The sequence below is a fragment of the Pelophylax lessonae genome (assembly GCF_965119305.1).
Source record: "Pelophylax lessonae genome assembly, chromosome: 12".
Taxonomy (NCBI): domain Eukaryota; kingdom Metazoa; phylum Chordata; class Amphibia; order Anura; family Ranidae; genus Pelophylax; species Pelophylax lessonae.
This window is the reverse complement of record NC_138779.1, coordinates 53,203,118-53,219,282: the sequence shown is the minus strand read 5'-3', so window position 1 is coordinate 53,219,282 and position 16,165 is coordinate 53,203,118. Positions and strand designations below refer to the sequence as shown.

At 45.3% G+C, this 16,165-nt stretch overlaps 2 protein-coding genes across 3 annotated transcripts in view; one reads left to right on the top strand and one right to left on the bottom strand.

Moving 5' to 3' along the window:
- Positions 1-14,633, bottom strand: part of SRPRA (SRP receptor subunit alpha) — a 39,396-nt gene extending 24,763 nt beyond the window's left edge. For both annotated transcript variants that reach the window (XM_082273138.1, XM_082273139.1), the window contains exons 1-4: positions 14,470-14,633; positions 13,193-13,276; positions 6,168-6,331; positions 1,259-1,413 (exon numbers count right to left, since the gene is read on the bottom strand). In XM_082273138.1, coding sequence (XP_082129264.1) covers positions 1,259-1,413; positions 6,168-6,331; positions 13,193-13,276; positions 14,470-14,586 — 520 coding nt within the window. In that variant the 5' untranslated portion in view covers positions 14,587-14,633. The remainder of the gene's footprint in view (positions 1-1,258; positions 1,414-6,167; positions 6,332-13,192; positions 13,277-14,469) is intronic.
- Positions 14,634-14,872: 239 nt separating this feature from the next.
- Positions 14,873-16,165, top strand: part of FOXRED1 (FAD dependent oxidoreductase domain containing 1) — a gene marked incomplete at its 3' end in the record, with an annotated part of 57,684 nt that continues 56,391 nt past the window's right edge. The window contains exon 1 of the mRNA XM_082274455.1: positions 14,873-15,083. Within this exon, the coding sequence (XP_082130581.1) occupies positions 14,957-15,083 (127 nt within the window). The 5' untranslated portion in view covers positions 14,873-14,956. The remainder of the gene's footprint in view (positions 15,084-16,165) is intronic.

Sequence of the window (16,165 nt, the reverse complement as noted above, 5' to 3'; positions counted from 1 at the left end):
TAAAATCAAACTTACAGCTGAAGCCAAGCCAGAGATCAGTACACTCACCCCACCCCAATGTCCCAAACTTTATCTCCCCTCAAGCGAATTATCTCAGTAAATTGAAAAAAAACAATAAGCTACAGTAGATAGCCCAATATGTTAATCACTGTAAGGTTGCTTTATAAATAATAAATTGTTGATTTTCAGATTGCCTGCACCTCTGTTCTATGGTCTTCCATCTGTACGGTTTCTTTTCAACTATGATGTGGGCAAGTTTAGGGGATTTATAAAACGTTTGTCATTGTATTGTATTGTAAAACTCGGTAAAGCTTAGCTTTAAAAAAGATAAATACGTGGCCCAAATACTCACCTTAGCCCCTGGTCATATGCCAGGTCCCAAGGCTTCTTGTTCTGGACGGCAAGGGGGGAAAAATACTTCATGTGCCTGGTAATGTGGGCCTTTCCCATTGGCTGTTCATTAATGGGGTCCTCACAGGGTACTAAAGACTCCAGCTGGAATGTGATGATGTGAACTCAGGGCAGGAACAATATTGGTCAGTGGTGGATCACAGACCTTCACTCCAAGAGGCACCACAAAGGGTCACATGACAGCAAGTTCCGGTGAGTAAAAAAGACTTTCGGGGGTTCTTTACTTCTAAAATTTGTTAAGGGGTAAGTTCACTTTTTTATGCAAAATGAAAAAGGTAAATTAAGTCCAAATTCCCCTGGCAGCCCCTTGCAGACCACACTGCACATAGTGCCAGTGCTGCAGGTGTAGCAGTTCTTTCACCACAATACACAGCCCTGCAGTGAGCATCCATCATAATGCTCATTGGCAAGTGCTCATTGGTCAGAGCAACTATGTAACCACGTTGACCAATGCAAAAACCTCTTCTTTTTGGAATGCATTACCGAAAAAGGCAGCCTCAGATGCCTCATTGGTCAGCAAAGCCACATAGCCATACTGACCACTTGCCATTGCAAGCATTAAGATGAATATTTAACCCGAGGCTGTGTACTGTGGTGTACAGACCGCTACACTGCTAGCATGGGGTATCACAATTGTTAAATGCAATGGGGTCCAGGATTTTTGGAGATCACCTTTTCATTTTTTGTGAACTTATCCTTTAATTGGAGTGGGGTGGGTTTAAAACGTGTCCTTAATAAATCCATTAATAGGGCAAATACATGCATGAAAACTGAACACACACAGAGAAGAGCTGCTTTTGCAGAGACAATATAATAATACAGAAATCATTTCACTCTCGTTACTCACTCTCCTTCCTTGAAGCCTTGTTTTTCTTGTTGTTCTCCTTGGTCTTGTCTCCTGGCTTCTCAATCATGGATTTTACTGTTTTCTTTGACTTCTCTGACTGTTCGAATGTCTTCATGGCGGGAGGAGGCCGAACTTTGCTGCTTCCCTCTGCTGCCCTGTGGAGAAAACAATTATTATACATTTGTCAAATTTATCATCACTGATCAGACACTGATAAAACCCATGCATGCCATTCCTCTGCAGTGTATGCTGTATTGTGTCACGGGAAACAATCATCCCAGTTTGGCTTTCTACTTCTTTAGCTAACTGCAGTGAACTTGCATGGAGATTTTCTTCATCCCTTCTCATCAGAAGAAACTCCTGTCGAGGTGTTAACGGCCTGGACATGTCTGAGATGGTTGCAGTTCCACTTTTTGTTACATTTTTGTATCACTTTTGCTACAGTATTGATGAGTAAGACCCCATTCACACTAGCACGACTTGTCAGGCGACTTGTGTGCCCTCAAGTCACCCCAAGTCACTTGTCATAACAAAAGCAATGTTAATCAATCAGTGCTGTCTTAATTGGCACTACTGAAGTCACTCCGACTTCAGAAAAGGTTCCTGTACTACTTTGAGACGACTTGTATCCGACTTGTGTCAATAGACTTCAATGGGAGTCGCCTCCAAGTCGGATCCTTATCTTATTTGAAGCGACTTGTTATCAGACTTTCCAGGAAGAAGAAAGATTAGCCAGGCATTCCCCAAATTGCAGCCATACCTATATGGTATATATGTAATGGTATATATATTCCATTATCTCTGCTTGGTCTGTGTGAGTGGCACTGGTGGACACCGATTCGTGGCACTGATAAGTGGCACTGGTGGACACTGATTCGTGGCACTGATACGTGCCACTGGTGGACACTGATTCGTGGCACTGATACATGGCACTGGTGGACACTGATACGTGGCACTGGTGGACACTGATTTGTGGCACTGATACGTGGCACTGGTGGACACTGATTCATGGCACTGATATGTGGTACTGGTAGACACTGATTCGTGGCACTGGTGGACACTGATTCGTGGCACTGGTGGACACTGATTCGTGGCACTGGTGGACACTGATACGTGGCACTGGTGGACACTGATACGTGGCACTGGTGGGCAGTGGCACTGGTGGACACATACGTGGCACTGGTGGACACATACGTGGCACTGGTGGACAGTGAGGAAATTAGTAAAAAAAAAAAAAAAACAGAAAAGGGGAATTCGGTCACAACACATCATATTCTGATTGGCCAAATACAAAGTCGTCTGTCATATAAGTCGCGCAAAATAATTCACAAGTCACGGTAAAATCGCGGTTAAAAAGACGCTCTGACATGGGGCGACTTCTGGTTCGCGGCAGTGTGAACCGGCTCTTAAGCTTTGCTGATCTTCTTGTAGCCTTCACCTTTCTTGTGTAAAGAAATTATTTTCTCTTTCTCAGGCCTTGTGACCTCTCTCTTCCATGTGGTGCCATTGCTGACAGCATGAAATGGAAAGGGGTTTTCTTTGTTAGGAAACACCCTTTTATTACCAACTGTCTGCTGGACACCTGTTTAACCACTTCTGGACCGGAAGGTTTTCCCCCTTAATGACTAGGCCATTTTTTTGCTATACGGCACTGCGTTACTTTAACTGACAACAGCGCGGTCGTGCGACGCTGTACCCAAATAAAATTGATATCCTTTTTTCCCACACAAATAGAGCTTACTTTTGGAGGTATGCGATTACCTCTGCGATTTTTATTTTTTGCACTAGAAACAAAAAAAGACCAACAATTTTGAAAAAAAAAAAACAATATATAAATTTTTTTTACTTTCTGCTATAAAACATCCCAAAAAAAAAATACATAATTTTTTCATCAATTTAGGCCAATATGTATTCTGCCACATATTTTTGGTAAAAGAAAATCCAAATAAGTGTATATTGATTGGTTTGTGCAAAAGTTATCGAGTCTACAAACTAGGGGATAGATTTATGGCTTTTTTATTTATATTTTTTAAACTATTAATGGCGGCGATCAGCAATTTTTAGCAGGACTGCTACATTGCGACAGACAGATCTGACACTTTTGGAGGGAACCAGTCACATTACTACAGTAACCAGTGCTAAAAAATTATGCACTGTTACTGTACAAATGACATTGACAGGGAAGGGGTTAACATCAGGGGCGATCAAAGTGTTAAGTGTGTCCCTAGGGGATGCTTTCTAACTGTGTGGGGGATGGACTCACTAGATGAACACAGAGATTGGTGTTCCTAAATAGCAGGAACACAAAATCACTCTGTTAATCTCTGACAGAATAGTGGTCTGCCTTTTTTACGTCGCCATTTTGTCTCTCTAGGGAGCGATCACAGGTGGTCGGCAGACATCGCGTCCATCGGACCGGCTGATTGACTCCCCCTCTGGTCAATCAACACGCGCGTGCCCCCGCTGCTTATTGCATGAGACGATGTACAGGTACGTTGTTTCGCACAATAGAGCTGACTTACCGCAGTATATGTACCGCTGGTGGTCGGCAAGTGGTTAATGCCTATTTACACTCACCTGTAGTTAAATTCTTGGTAATTAGGATTTTGTTGTCTAAAATTTAGCTTTGCTCCTAAAACTTTTATTGGGGTGGATTCATTTTTGCAACATGGTCTTGAATGAATTTGTTAGAAAAAATACTTTTTTGTATGTGAAAATTAACAAATCTTGGTTGCAATCAATGGCTCTTGGTCCACTGGCGCCCTGTGCTTTTCACAGATGAGAGCAGGTTCACCCTGAGAACATGTGACAAACATGAAAGGGTTTGGAGAAGCCTTGGAGAACGTTATGCTGCCTGTAACATCGTTCAGCATGACTGGTTTGGTAGTTGGTCAGTGATGGTCTGGGGAGCCATATCCATGGAAGGATGCACACACCTCTACAGGCTAGACAATGGCACCCAATCCTTAGACCCATTGTCAGACCCTACGCTGGTGCAGTGGGTCCTGGGTTCCTCCTGGTGCATAACAATGCCCGGCTTCATGTGGGGAGAGTATGCAGCCAGTTCCTGGAGGATGAAGGAATTTATACCATTGAATGGCCCCATGCCCGCCTGGCCTAAATCCAATAGCATACCTCTGGGACATTATGTTTCGGTCCATCCGACGCCGCCAGGTTGCACCTCAGTCTGTTCAAGAGCTCAGTGATGTCCTGGGCCATATCAGAGAGGAACTACCCCAGGACACCATCCGTTGTCTCACTGAGAGCATGCCATGACGTTGTCAGGCATGCACGCAAGAACGTGGGGGCCATACAAACTACTGAGTACCATTTTGATTTGCTGCAATGAAATTTCAGCAAAATGGACTAACCTGCTGCATCATTTTTTTCACTTTGATATTCGGGGTGTCTGTGAATTCGGCCCTCTGTAGGTTGATAATTTTAATGTCCTTTAAATGATGTGGCATGCTTTCGTTCCTAACACATTACCCAGTCTATATTAGTATAGATATCCAGCATTATATTTTTCCCCATTTAGATCTGATGTGTTTTCAAAGTGTTCTTTAATTTTTTTGAGCAGTGTGTATAACTGCACTTTAGGAGTTATTTGTAAAATGTAGAAAACTGTTCTTAGAAGGGATTTCCCTACTTTGTAGAGATATCCTCTCACTTCCTATTACAGCTCCAGGACAGGAAATGCATAAGATTTCCCCAATGGGACAAGAAAATAAAAATGTGACCGGTGTGTTATTTCTTCTCTACTATACCCCAAAAAATATATTTTGGCTACAGATACATTTGAAAGTTTCACACATAAATCAAAGACAAAAAGAGAGATTTACACATTAACTTCTTGGAGATCGCCCGCCGCAGTTGTACGGCGGCAGTCTGGCGCTCGCAAGCAAAGTGTCGTACATGTACGGCGCTCGCCTGGGAGGAGCTAGGGGGCGATCGCACGCCGCCGGAGTCGCGCTCCTGCCCCCGTTTGTCAGCTGGGGAGTCAGCACGTGTGACCAGCGGCTCCGATGGCTGCCAGCCACTCGCGATCTTCCGCTGCAGTGAGAGAAGGACAGACGGCTGATGTAAACACAACCGTCTGTCATTCTCACTAAAGTAATCACAGAGGCTATGCGATCCTGCTATGTAGGATCACATGTCTCTGTGATTACTTCACAGGCCACGCCCCGACAGTTAGAATCAAGCCCCTAGGCTTGGGCCTAGGGTCACACCAGTAAAGTTAACCCCTTCCCTGCCAGTGTCTTTTTTACAGTAACAGTGCATATTTATAGCACTGATTACTGTAGTAATGTCACCGGTCCCCCCAAAAGTGTCAAAAATGTCAGACAGGGGTCCGATCTGTCCGCTGCAATGTCGCAGTCCCGCAAAAAAAAAAAAGAATTGTAGTTCGCCACCATTACTAAAAAAAAAAAAAAAAAACAATATAAAATGACATAAATCTTTGCCGTGATTTTTACAGGTTTTTTTTTGAGAATTTCATATAAATAAAATTTTTTCAAAATTGTCCCTCTTTTTTTGTTTATAGCGGACAAAAAAAAAAAAAAAAATCGCACAGGTGATCAAATACCACCAAGAGAAAGCTCTATTTGTGGGAAAAAAAGGACGCCAATTTCGTTTAGGAACAGCGTCGCAATTTTTCCGTTAAAGTCACGCAGTGCCGAATCGCAAAATAGGGCCTGGTCTTTGAGCAGCCAAATCTTCCGGGGCTAAAGTGGTTAAACAGGGTGACTAACAAGAGTTTTCTTAAAATAAGTATACAGAAAATAAAACAGTGATTTACTATAAACACACACACACAGCCAACTAAAATTATACCCAATGGTGGAGGCAAGTGCTTGGGAATAAAGGTTTTTATAAATGCAATCAGTGAATCAATTATAATTGTACTCACTTGAGAAGGAAGCCGAAATCATCTTCAAAATCAAAGGAGCCATTTAGCAACCCTAGAGCCCCGTTCTGCTGTATCTGATTACGATATTTATCCCGAAACTCTTTATGGACGTCATCTATTAACTTATCCACATAGGTCAGGGTTAAAATCTTCTGGTACCCCACCTGCAGGGACATGAACAATACAAAATGGTCTAGTTACAAATCGGTGAATGGGACTAACCAAAAAAAAAAAGTAATTTCTGTAATATATATATCACCAAAGAATCCCTGGCTGTCCAAAGAACTAGCATCATAGTTACATCGTTTGTGAGGTTGAAAAAAGACATCAGTCCATCCAGTTCAACCTATGATATGTGTGTGTGTGTTTGCTGTTAACCGTACATTGTATACCCCTTTATGTTGTGGTCTATAAGGTGCCCATCTAATAGTTTTTTGAAACTATCGATGCCCCCTGCTTATACAACTGCTTGTAGAAGAGAATTCCACATCCTTACTGCTCTGACAGTGAAGAACCCCCTGCGTATTTTAAGGTTAAACCGCCTTTCCTCTAGTTTTAGTGAGTGGCCACGTGTCTTATTGTATTCCCTTTCTCTGAATAGGTTTTTCCATATGCTAGGGTCATCACCAGTACGGTATTTGTACATTGATATCATATCCCCTCTCAATCGTCTCTTCTCCAGAGAGAATAGGTTCAGTGCTTGTAGTCTTTCCTCATAGCTGATGTCCTCCATTCCCCTAATTATTTTTGGTGCCCTTCTCTGGACTCTCTCCAATTCCAGCACATCCTTCCCCATCCCCATTAGAAGATTTCCCGTCTAATGCTATTCTGCTGACAAACCAAAATTTGGGATTTATTTTCACTTTCGAAGGCAAACAGGAGAAACAGAGGGTGAAGCTCCCCAACTGGTACAAAGACTGCAATAAAAAAACAGACAGCTGTTTCAAAGTGGTTCTAAAGACAGAAGGCTTTTACCTTGCATTCTCTGCATTAAGGGAAAAACTTTCCATGGTCAGCTTCCCCCAGCCATCCCTAAACCACCTCCAGTCCGGGCCAATCCTGACATTTCTGTCATACATGTAAAAATCTGCATTTACTTTCTAGAAAATTACTTAGAACCCCCCAAACTTTATAAAGCAAAGACCCTGGCGAATAAAACGGTTGTTGTTGCAATTTATGGTGCACGATATTTTGTGCAGTGGTTTATGAAATGCAAATTTTTAGGAAGAAATACACTTGAATGAGTTTTGTAAATACAAAACACAGTATAATACCCATTTTTTGGGAAATCATAAAAGATGAGGTTATGTTGAGTAAATGGATGCCTTACATGTCATGATTTACATTGCATACACTTGTGGAACTACACCAAACTACGGTACCTAAAAATCTCCATATGCAACGCTTTAAAAGCCTTTACAGGTTACCATTTTGGAGCTACACAGGAGGAATTATTGCTCCTGCTTTGACATTCAAAGCGATATCCCACGTGTGGTAAGATCAGCGTTTACATATTCATGCTGGACCTACACGCACGTTCGCATTTGTGAGTGAGCACAGGGGGACAGGGCACTTTATAAAATATACATATTTTTTTACTTGCCTCTACAGTGGACAGACTTCCTTCCATATCTGGGCATAAATATTTCACCTTTAGTTACTGATTTCCCCAAACTGAATTTATATCCCCTGTTGGCCACTACTAAACAAAAACGAAAGGCCTGGGACAACTTACCCTTGTCCCTTATAGGGAAAATCAATCATGTTAAAATGAAGATCCCCTCCGTCTTCCTCTGTTTTAAGACATTCCTCTCTCTGCGTCCCCATAAAGTTTTAAAACACTTAGATTCACTCCTTTTGGTTTAAGTCTGGTCCACCTTGCTTCAGTAAAAAGACAATGTGTAGACCCTGGACGCAAGGTGGTCTAGCCTGCCCTGACCTACAGAAATATTTCCTTGCTGCACTTCTCACCCACACCCACAACTGGGTCATTTCTGATGACACCAATTCCTCAGTTGTGTTAGAAGCAGCGTACTTAGGTTCCTATGAAACCCTAGGTCTTCTACCATATAGAGGCCCTCGAGCCCTTTTTCATCTTACATTAGCTATGAAGGCGGTGCTCAAGGTTTGGCGCTCCATTGAACCAGCGGGCACCTCAGTCGTTCCTCAATGGTCACCCCATACACCACTATGGTTTAACCCAGGTCTTCTGGAATTTCAGTCTATTCCCGATCCAATAATTTAAACATCCAAGGGCATTAAGACTAGGGATAGACCGATATGGTTTTTTCAGAGCCGATACCGATATTTTGGTCACAACATATCAGTATCGGCCGATATTTTGTACATTTAAAGTTTTGGAAAATAAAGAAAATTTTTGACACAAATCTGGTACTGAACATGTTCATTTTTGTTTAATGCTTAATGGCTGGCTTGCTGGCACCCTGTGGTGGGTGGCTGGCTGGCTAGCACCCTGTGGTGGGTGGCTGGCACAGGGGCTGTGGGTGGCTGGCTGGTACAGGGCCTATGGGTGGCTGTCTGTCACCCTGTCTGTGGGTGGCTGTCTGGCACCCTGTCTGTGGGTGGCTGTCTGGCACCCTGTCTGTGGGTGGCTGTCTGGCACCCTGTCTGTGGGTGGCTGTCTGTCTGGCACAGGGGCTGTGGGTGGCTGGCTGGCACAGGGGCTGTGGGTGGCTGGCTGGCACAGGGGCTGTGGGTGGCTGGCTGGTACAATGCCTGTGGGTGGCTGGCTGGTACAGGGCCTGTGGCTGGCTGGCTGGTACAGTGCCTGTGGCTGGCTGGCTGGTACAGTGCCTGTGGCTGGCTGGCTGGTACAGGGCCTGTGGATGTGGGTGGCTGGCTCGCACCGGGCTGCTGTGGGTGGGTGTATGGCTGTGATACACTCCCCGAGACTAGTCCTGACTCCAGACGAGGCTGTCCAAGGCGAGGGAGGCGGCCTAAGAAGGCAGAATGACGTCACAAAAATATCGGCAATATCAGCCAGTTCCAGGGCCGATACAGATATATCGGGTAAAATGCATATCGGCCTTGCCGATAATCCGTCTATCCATAATTAAGACACCTGCACATATTTGTACAGATGGAATTCTGACCACATTTGACAATCTAAAAAACGCTGCAATCTGTCTAACTCCTATTTTTTCAGATGCATACCATTCTAAATTCAGAGCAACTGCGATTGTGGTGGAGACCACAGACCTTGAATGTATATACTTAGAGATGACTCCTTGTCCAAGCCATTGTCTGTCTTGTACAGGGCTCTCCAGCCCTCTGTACATGTTGGCATGGAACGTCTCCGCGCTGCATGGCAGTCAGTTGCTCCTGACTTTGACATTGAGGATTGGAAAGATTTGTGGAACTACCCCTTTTCTCAACTGGTGGCCTGTTGAAATAAACTAATACAATTCAAAATAGTGCATAAAATATATCTAACACCGTATAAATTGCATAGAATATGCCGGGGGCCTTCACCCTATGCCACAATATGTTCCCATTAGGGGTGCCGTGGGGTGTTCGGTAATGCTCCAACCTCCATTCCTCATTTCTCGATCAGTTGCTCTAATCCTATATGCGTGTTACAATTGTTCTGGTCTACACACCTTCTCAGACATTGCCTGTTTTTTTCGACCATATGTGCAAGACTGTTCCATTATAATACAGCATGGGTCTGTCAGTTTATCTCCTACTGTTTTGTTAATACTTGTGAACCTCTTTTTGTTTCTTTTACGATTGAATGCACTTTCAGCGCTATGGTTATGTATGCTCTGTAAACTTTTCAATAAAATATTGAAGAAGAATATGCCTGGGGGTCTCTTCCCAGTGTTGGAGATGTGTGGGTGACCCTGCGGAATCTGACCACATATTCAGGACATACCCAAACATTAAAACCTTTTGGTCTGACTTTGCTGGTTTTATCAGGCAGCTCACCACTGCTGAGATTCCCCTGAGCATTGAAGTACGTTTGCTTGGGCTGGTGGGCGCATTGCTCTCCCGCCGGGCACTTAGGACCCTTGTTAGTCTGCTGCTTTTTTATGCCCATAAGGCTATTATGTTGAAGTGGAAGTCTAAGGGAGCCCCTACCTTCCAATTTAGTAAAATCCAGGTAAATAAGGTGATCCCCCTTTATAAAATGACTTATGAATCTCGTGGGTGTTCTCGAAAGCTCAACAAGGTGTGGGACCTATGGCTTGATTCTCCATCCACAGCCACGTAGTATCTGATATTATGGTTGTTGGGTAATTGCCTTTTCTACGATTTCAGAACAAAGGTGATCGGAGACATCTCAGTGGTTTTTGGGGAGATAAACGTGACATAGTTATTAATGTTTGTACTGTGCTACACCATGGGGGGATAATGCAGAGGACCTTCCATTTTTCCTCATTTTAAATCCTGTTTCTTAAGTGTGTACACCTTCTAATGGAGCTGAGTAGAGTTAATTAGGGAAGTTATGTTTTGTTGTTACTTCGAGCCGGGGTACGCCCAGAGGCTCCGTTTTGTGCCAATTCTTTAAAACCAATAAAAAATAATTTTCAAAATAAATAAATAATATATATATATTTATATTAGGGGCGGCACAGTGGTGTAGTGGTTAGCACTTTCACCTAGCAGCAAAAGGGTCGCTGGTTCGAATCCCAACCACGACACTACCTGCCTGGAGTTTGCATGTTCTCCCTGTGCCTGCGTGGGTTTCCTCCGGGTACTCTGGTTTCCTCTCACCCTCCAAAGACATGCTGGTAGGTTAATTGGAGCCTTTATAAAATTGGCCCTACTGTGTATGTATGAATGTGAGTTAGGGACCTTAGATTGTAAGCTCCTTGAGGGCAGGGACTGATGGAATGTGCAATGTATATGTAAAGCGATGCGTAAATTGACAGCGCTATATAAGAACCTGAAATAAATATAATATATATAAATATAATATAATATAAAATAAAAATATTATTTTCCCTCTTTTTTACATTGTACATTATAATTTTTTTTTTTTTTTAATCAACTTTATTGCCATCACAAAGGCTGAGCAACATCCCTTGTGATAGCATAGCCTGTGACAGGTTCTTTTGGTGGTATTTAATCACCACTGGGTTTTTTATTTTTTACTAAGCAAACAAAATAGACAGAAAATTTTGAAGAAAAATGTTTTTTTATAGTTTGTTATAAAGTTTTGCAAACAGGTGATTTTTCTCCTTGATTGATGTGCGCTGATGAGGCTGCACTGATGGGCAGCATTGGTAGGTGGCACTAATAGGTGACACCGATGAAGCACTGATTAGCAGTATTGATGGGTACTGGTGGGCAAATGTTGGGCGCGATGTCCCTTTTACAGAAGCTGGTTATCGGCTTTATTCTTTCCTCCTCGTGCTGTCAGTGTGAGGGAGAAAACCGCTGATCAATGGCTTCTGTTTACATCATGTGATCAGCTGTCATTGGCTGACAGCTGATCACGTGGTAAAAGGCCGTGACTGGCCCTTTACCCAGATCTGTTATCAGCTCTCCTGGCATTTCAAGCCCGCTCTCTATCGGTCTTTCAGGTATAGCACGGACGTAAAGTGGTTAACAAGGCGATAACGGCTTGTGTACATGAGATTGAAACCAGACGTGACAAAATCCTCAACAACATCAGTTCCTCTCACTGTGTCCCAGGAAGCAGATGCCACTGGGCTGCCCAATCAGATGGAAGAGCCTGATAGCAGTGGTGGCGGGAGGGGTAGAACCCCCTTCTGCTGCCAGTAAAAGTGACCCAGCAGCTCTATAGCCACTCAGATCACTTTTACATTGTAGGGAATTGTTCGCTGGAAAAAAAAACTGTATCTGGATCACGGCTGTAGCCTCAAACATGATGTATAACCATTTCAGCTTTAGGCTGTTGGCAGCAGAGCGGCTGTCTCTTGCTGCATTCACAGGACACAGGAGGAAGCAGTAGCGGGAGCCATTGGCTCTTGCTGCTGTCAATCAAATCCTATGAGGAGGGAGTGGTGGGTCTATTAATGCACACAGCCTGGATTGGGAGCACGCCTGCATGAGTGCCCCCCTAGTAACACAGCTTGCTATGGGGGCACCCTGAGAAGAGGAGCGGACAGCGACAGACCCCAGAAGAGGAGGTAAAGGGCTGCTCTGTGCAATATCCTTGCACAGAGCATGCAAGTAGAACATGTATATTATTTAAAAATAAAAAGTCAGCTTTTGCAATAGCTTCAATCTTACTACACTTTATCCCAGAAGTCTTCAAACTATGGCCCTCCAGTTGTTCAGGAACTACAATTCCCACCATGCCTAGTCATGTCTGGGCATGTCAGAGTCTTACAATGCCTCATGGGATGTGTAGTTCCACCACATTTGGAGGGCCGTAGTTTGAGGATCCCTGCTCTATCCAAATCTAAAAAAATTAGTTATATTTGAATACAGCGATTTCCTAGGACTTTTAATGTCATCTAGTGGCCATATTGCAGTATTTTTCTGAAATGCTTTAATCAGAAGAAAATTCTACATTCCAGCCACTAGAAGGAGCTGTACGGGCAGAATTTACCCAGCAAATGCTTGTCACATTTGTTTATTTATTATATATATATATATATATATATATATATATATATATATATATATATATATATATATATATATATATATATATATATATATATATATATATATCTCCTCTTTGTAGCAAGGTCTGATGACACAGAAGTGTGCTTAGTGCTTTAAACCCCAATCTCTGTGCAGCCATCCATCTCTTCGGTAGAATTTGATAGAAAATAATCCTGTATTTCAGGTATGTTGGGCTTTCAGCATATGAAGAAAGAGGCAGTGATTGGAGGGGAGAGGCTCACATACAGTAACATTGCTGTGCCTCTTATTCAAATGACATTTTGAAATCCAGGCGACTATAAACAGCTGGTCATTAGAAATACATTGTCTCTGTTTTGTGTTCTAGGAGAGCTCCTCTGATCTGGCAGACAATACGGAATACCATCCCCCCCCCTCCAGTGATGTGACAGGCAGGATCTTACCACAAACACCAACTCAAACTGATTATCCAGCTTGTACTTGAGGCTGAGGGAGTCATGGGTGAAGGAGGTGTTCCCGCCTCGCTCCTGAAATACAAAGAATGACACAGGTGAGTGATGTCACACCCCGGGGAGGCATCAGCCCACAGCAAATTCATCAAATGTCACCCCAACCCGGATCCGTCCCTTCCATAGAGCTCTACTGGCTGAGAAATCCTCTGTGCTGACACATAGTAATGACACCTTCTACAGACCGGACACAACTTTACACTAGGGGGAGAGGGGGGGGATGTTCCTTTAATTCTCACCATCTACCAATCACCTTCCACATACCCCCTACATGACTGTCAGAGCACTGCCCACCCCTCCCCCCAGTGCTGGCACAGCTCTCCACTCCCCCATCTGGTGGCACAGCTCCCCCCCCCAAAGGTGGCACAGCCCCCCCCCATCTGGTGGCACAGCTCTCCCCCCCCCATCTGGTGGCACAGCTCCCCCCCATGGTGGCACAGCTCTCCCCCCCCATCTGGTGGCACAGTTCTCCCCCCCCCCAGTGGTGGCATAGCTCCCCCCCCCCATCTGGTGGCACAGCTCCCCCCCCCAGTGGTGGCACAGCTTCCCCCCATCTGGTGGCACAACCCACCCCCCCAATCTGGTGGCACAGCTCTCCCCTTCCCCCCAGTGGTGTAACAGTTCTCACTCCCCCCCCCATCTGGTGGCACAGCTCTGCCCTGCCATCTGGAGGCAGAGTTCTTCCCTCCCCCCCCCCCCAGTGGTGGCACAGTTCTCCCCTCCCCCCATATGGTGGCACAGTTTCCCCCCCTCCCCCCATGGTGGCACGGTTCTACCCTCCCCCCAGTGATGGCACAGCTCTCCCCTCCCCCCATATGGTGGCACAGTTCTCCCCTCCCCCCATATGGTGGCACAGTTCCCCCCCTCCCCCCATGGTGGCACGGTTCTACCCTCCCCCCCAGTGATGGCACAGCTCTCCCCTCCCCCCAGTGGTGGCACAGCTCTCCCCATATGGTGACACAGTTCCCCCCCCCGTGGTGGCACGGTTCTACCCTCCCCCCAGTGATGGCACAGCTCTCCCCTCCCCCCAGTGGTGGCACAGTTCTCCCCTCCCCCCATATGGTGACACAGTCCCCCCCCCCAGTGATGGCACAGTTCTCTCCTCCCCCCAGTGGTGGCACAGCTCTCCCCTCCCCCATATGGTGGCACAGCTCTCCCCTCCCCCCAGTGGTGGCACAGCTCTCCCCTCCCCCATATGGTGGCACAGCTACCTGTAGGATGACAGAGCGGATGAGAGCATTGACAGGCCCGGTGAAGGATCCTTTCACCCCCTGGAAGCACCAGAGCACGATGCCCCCTTTGCTGAAGATCGTGAAGAAGTCCAACATGTTGTCCCCACAGAACACACCGACACCAGCCGAGACACGTCAGAGAAACACTATCTGTCGTCACTTCCGTCTGTGCCAGAGAGGGGGGGCATAGTAACTTCCGGTCCCGGCCATCTTGGTACACCAATCACCGAGCTGCTCAGCCTTGCTCCGCCTCCGCTCGTAGAACTGTCTCCGCTTCTCCGGCCATTTTTCCTGAGACCACCTCCTACTGCTGTCATTATCCATGGTCTTCACAACAATGGCTGCCCCAGGAGAACATCGGAGACACTTCTATCAGCCTGGGCGGGGACATGTCACTGAGCGATCATGGCATGTGAAAGTCCTCTATTCCCATGTACAGAGCTCAGACAGATGACTGGGGAGAGCTATGAGTGTGTGGAGGAGAGCCTGGCCCCTGTGCAAGAGGAGTCCTCACCATGGGGCCCCTGTATGGACACAAAGGGGGCTGAGGACATGTGCTTCCCTGCTGAGGGATCAGGGGGACCCCCCCAACTGTAAGTAACACATTCTATTATTATTAGTGTAGCGCTATTTTAATCACTCTTGGCGGCTACTGGGGTATGATGACGCCACCTGTGTAGTATTTAGGAGCAGAGTATATAATCTGTGTGATCAGGACAGGATTTATAGTAAGTGCCAGTGCCTCCACTCAATCAGGGCTTGTGATTAGCAAGTGAAATCCCAATTGAGAAAACATATCCATATAGACAGTAATCCACACAGCAGAGTGTTTAAATGTCCATGTATTGAAGAAATAACATTCAGTGAACCATACAGCATAAGATACTTTCCTCAGGAACATGAAATCATCAGCAGTGTCTCTGTGTGTCTCAGTGAGGGGATGTTACAGCACTTACAAGTCTGTTCTCCAGCAGGAACATGTCTGTCTCCTCATGTCTCTTTTCTTCACAGTCTTACCCATCATTCCTTGCTCTGCCCTTTTTGATGACCTCATCCTTCTTGCAGAGAGATAAAGAGCACACCGTTGCCATATTGAAAAAGGGCAAAACAAACACTGCATAACAGGAACACACACTTGAAAGATGGGCAAAGAAATTATCACATCACTACATTCTCCTCCTGCTGAAAATCCTTCCGACCCGGCAAGGATATACACATAAAATAACAACAAAAATTAACATCGTTGTCGCCTTCTGCAGACCACTTCTCCAGAAGCAATCTATTACAGAGCTAGCTGCAAAGAAAGTATGGTTAAAAACAAATAGGCATCATGCTAACCAGTCTAGAATGAGCTGCAATCATGTCCGTCAGAACATGAGGTTGTACATAGTTCTGCACAGCATAGCAGGGTCTTCCCAAAGTGTCATAAGTAAACACCGGTGGAGGACGTCGAACACGATCTCCTCTCCTCAACCCCTCAGGCATAAATCCAGAAAACTCTGGGACAGCATTAGTGGGAAAACTTGGTGCTCCAACTATGCCTGGAACTGTAGGCATAAAATTTTGGGCTGTTGGTTCAAAAGCCGGAGTAGCTGGGTTCAAACCTCCCCTCTGAGGAAGGCCCCCATCAATGCTAGGTGAAGGAACCTGTGCAGGAGACTCTGGTGGAGGTGTA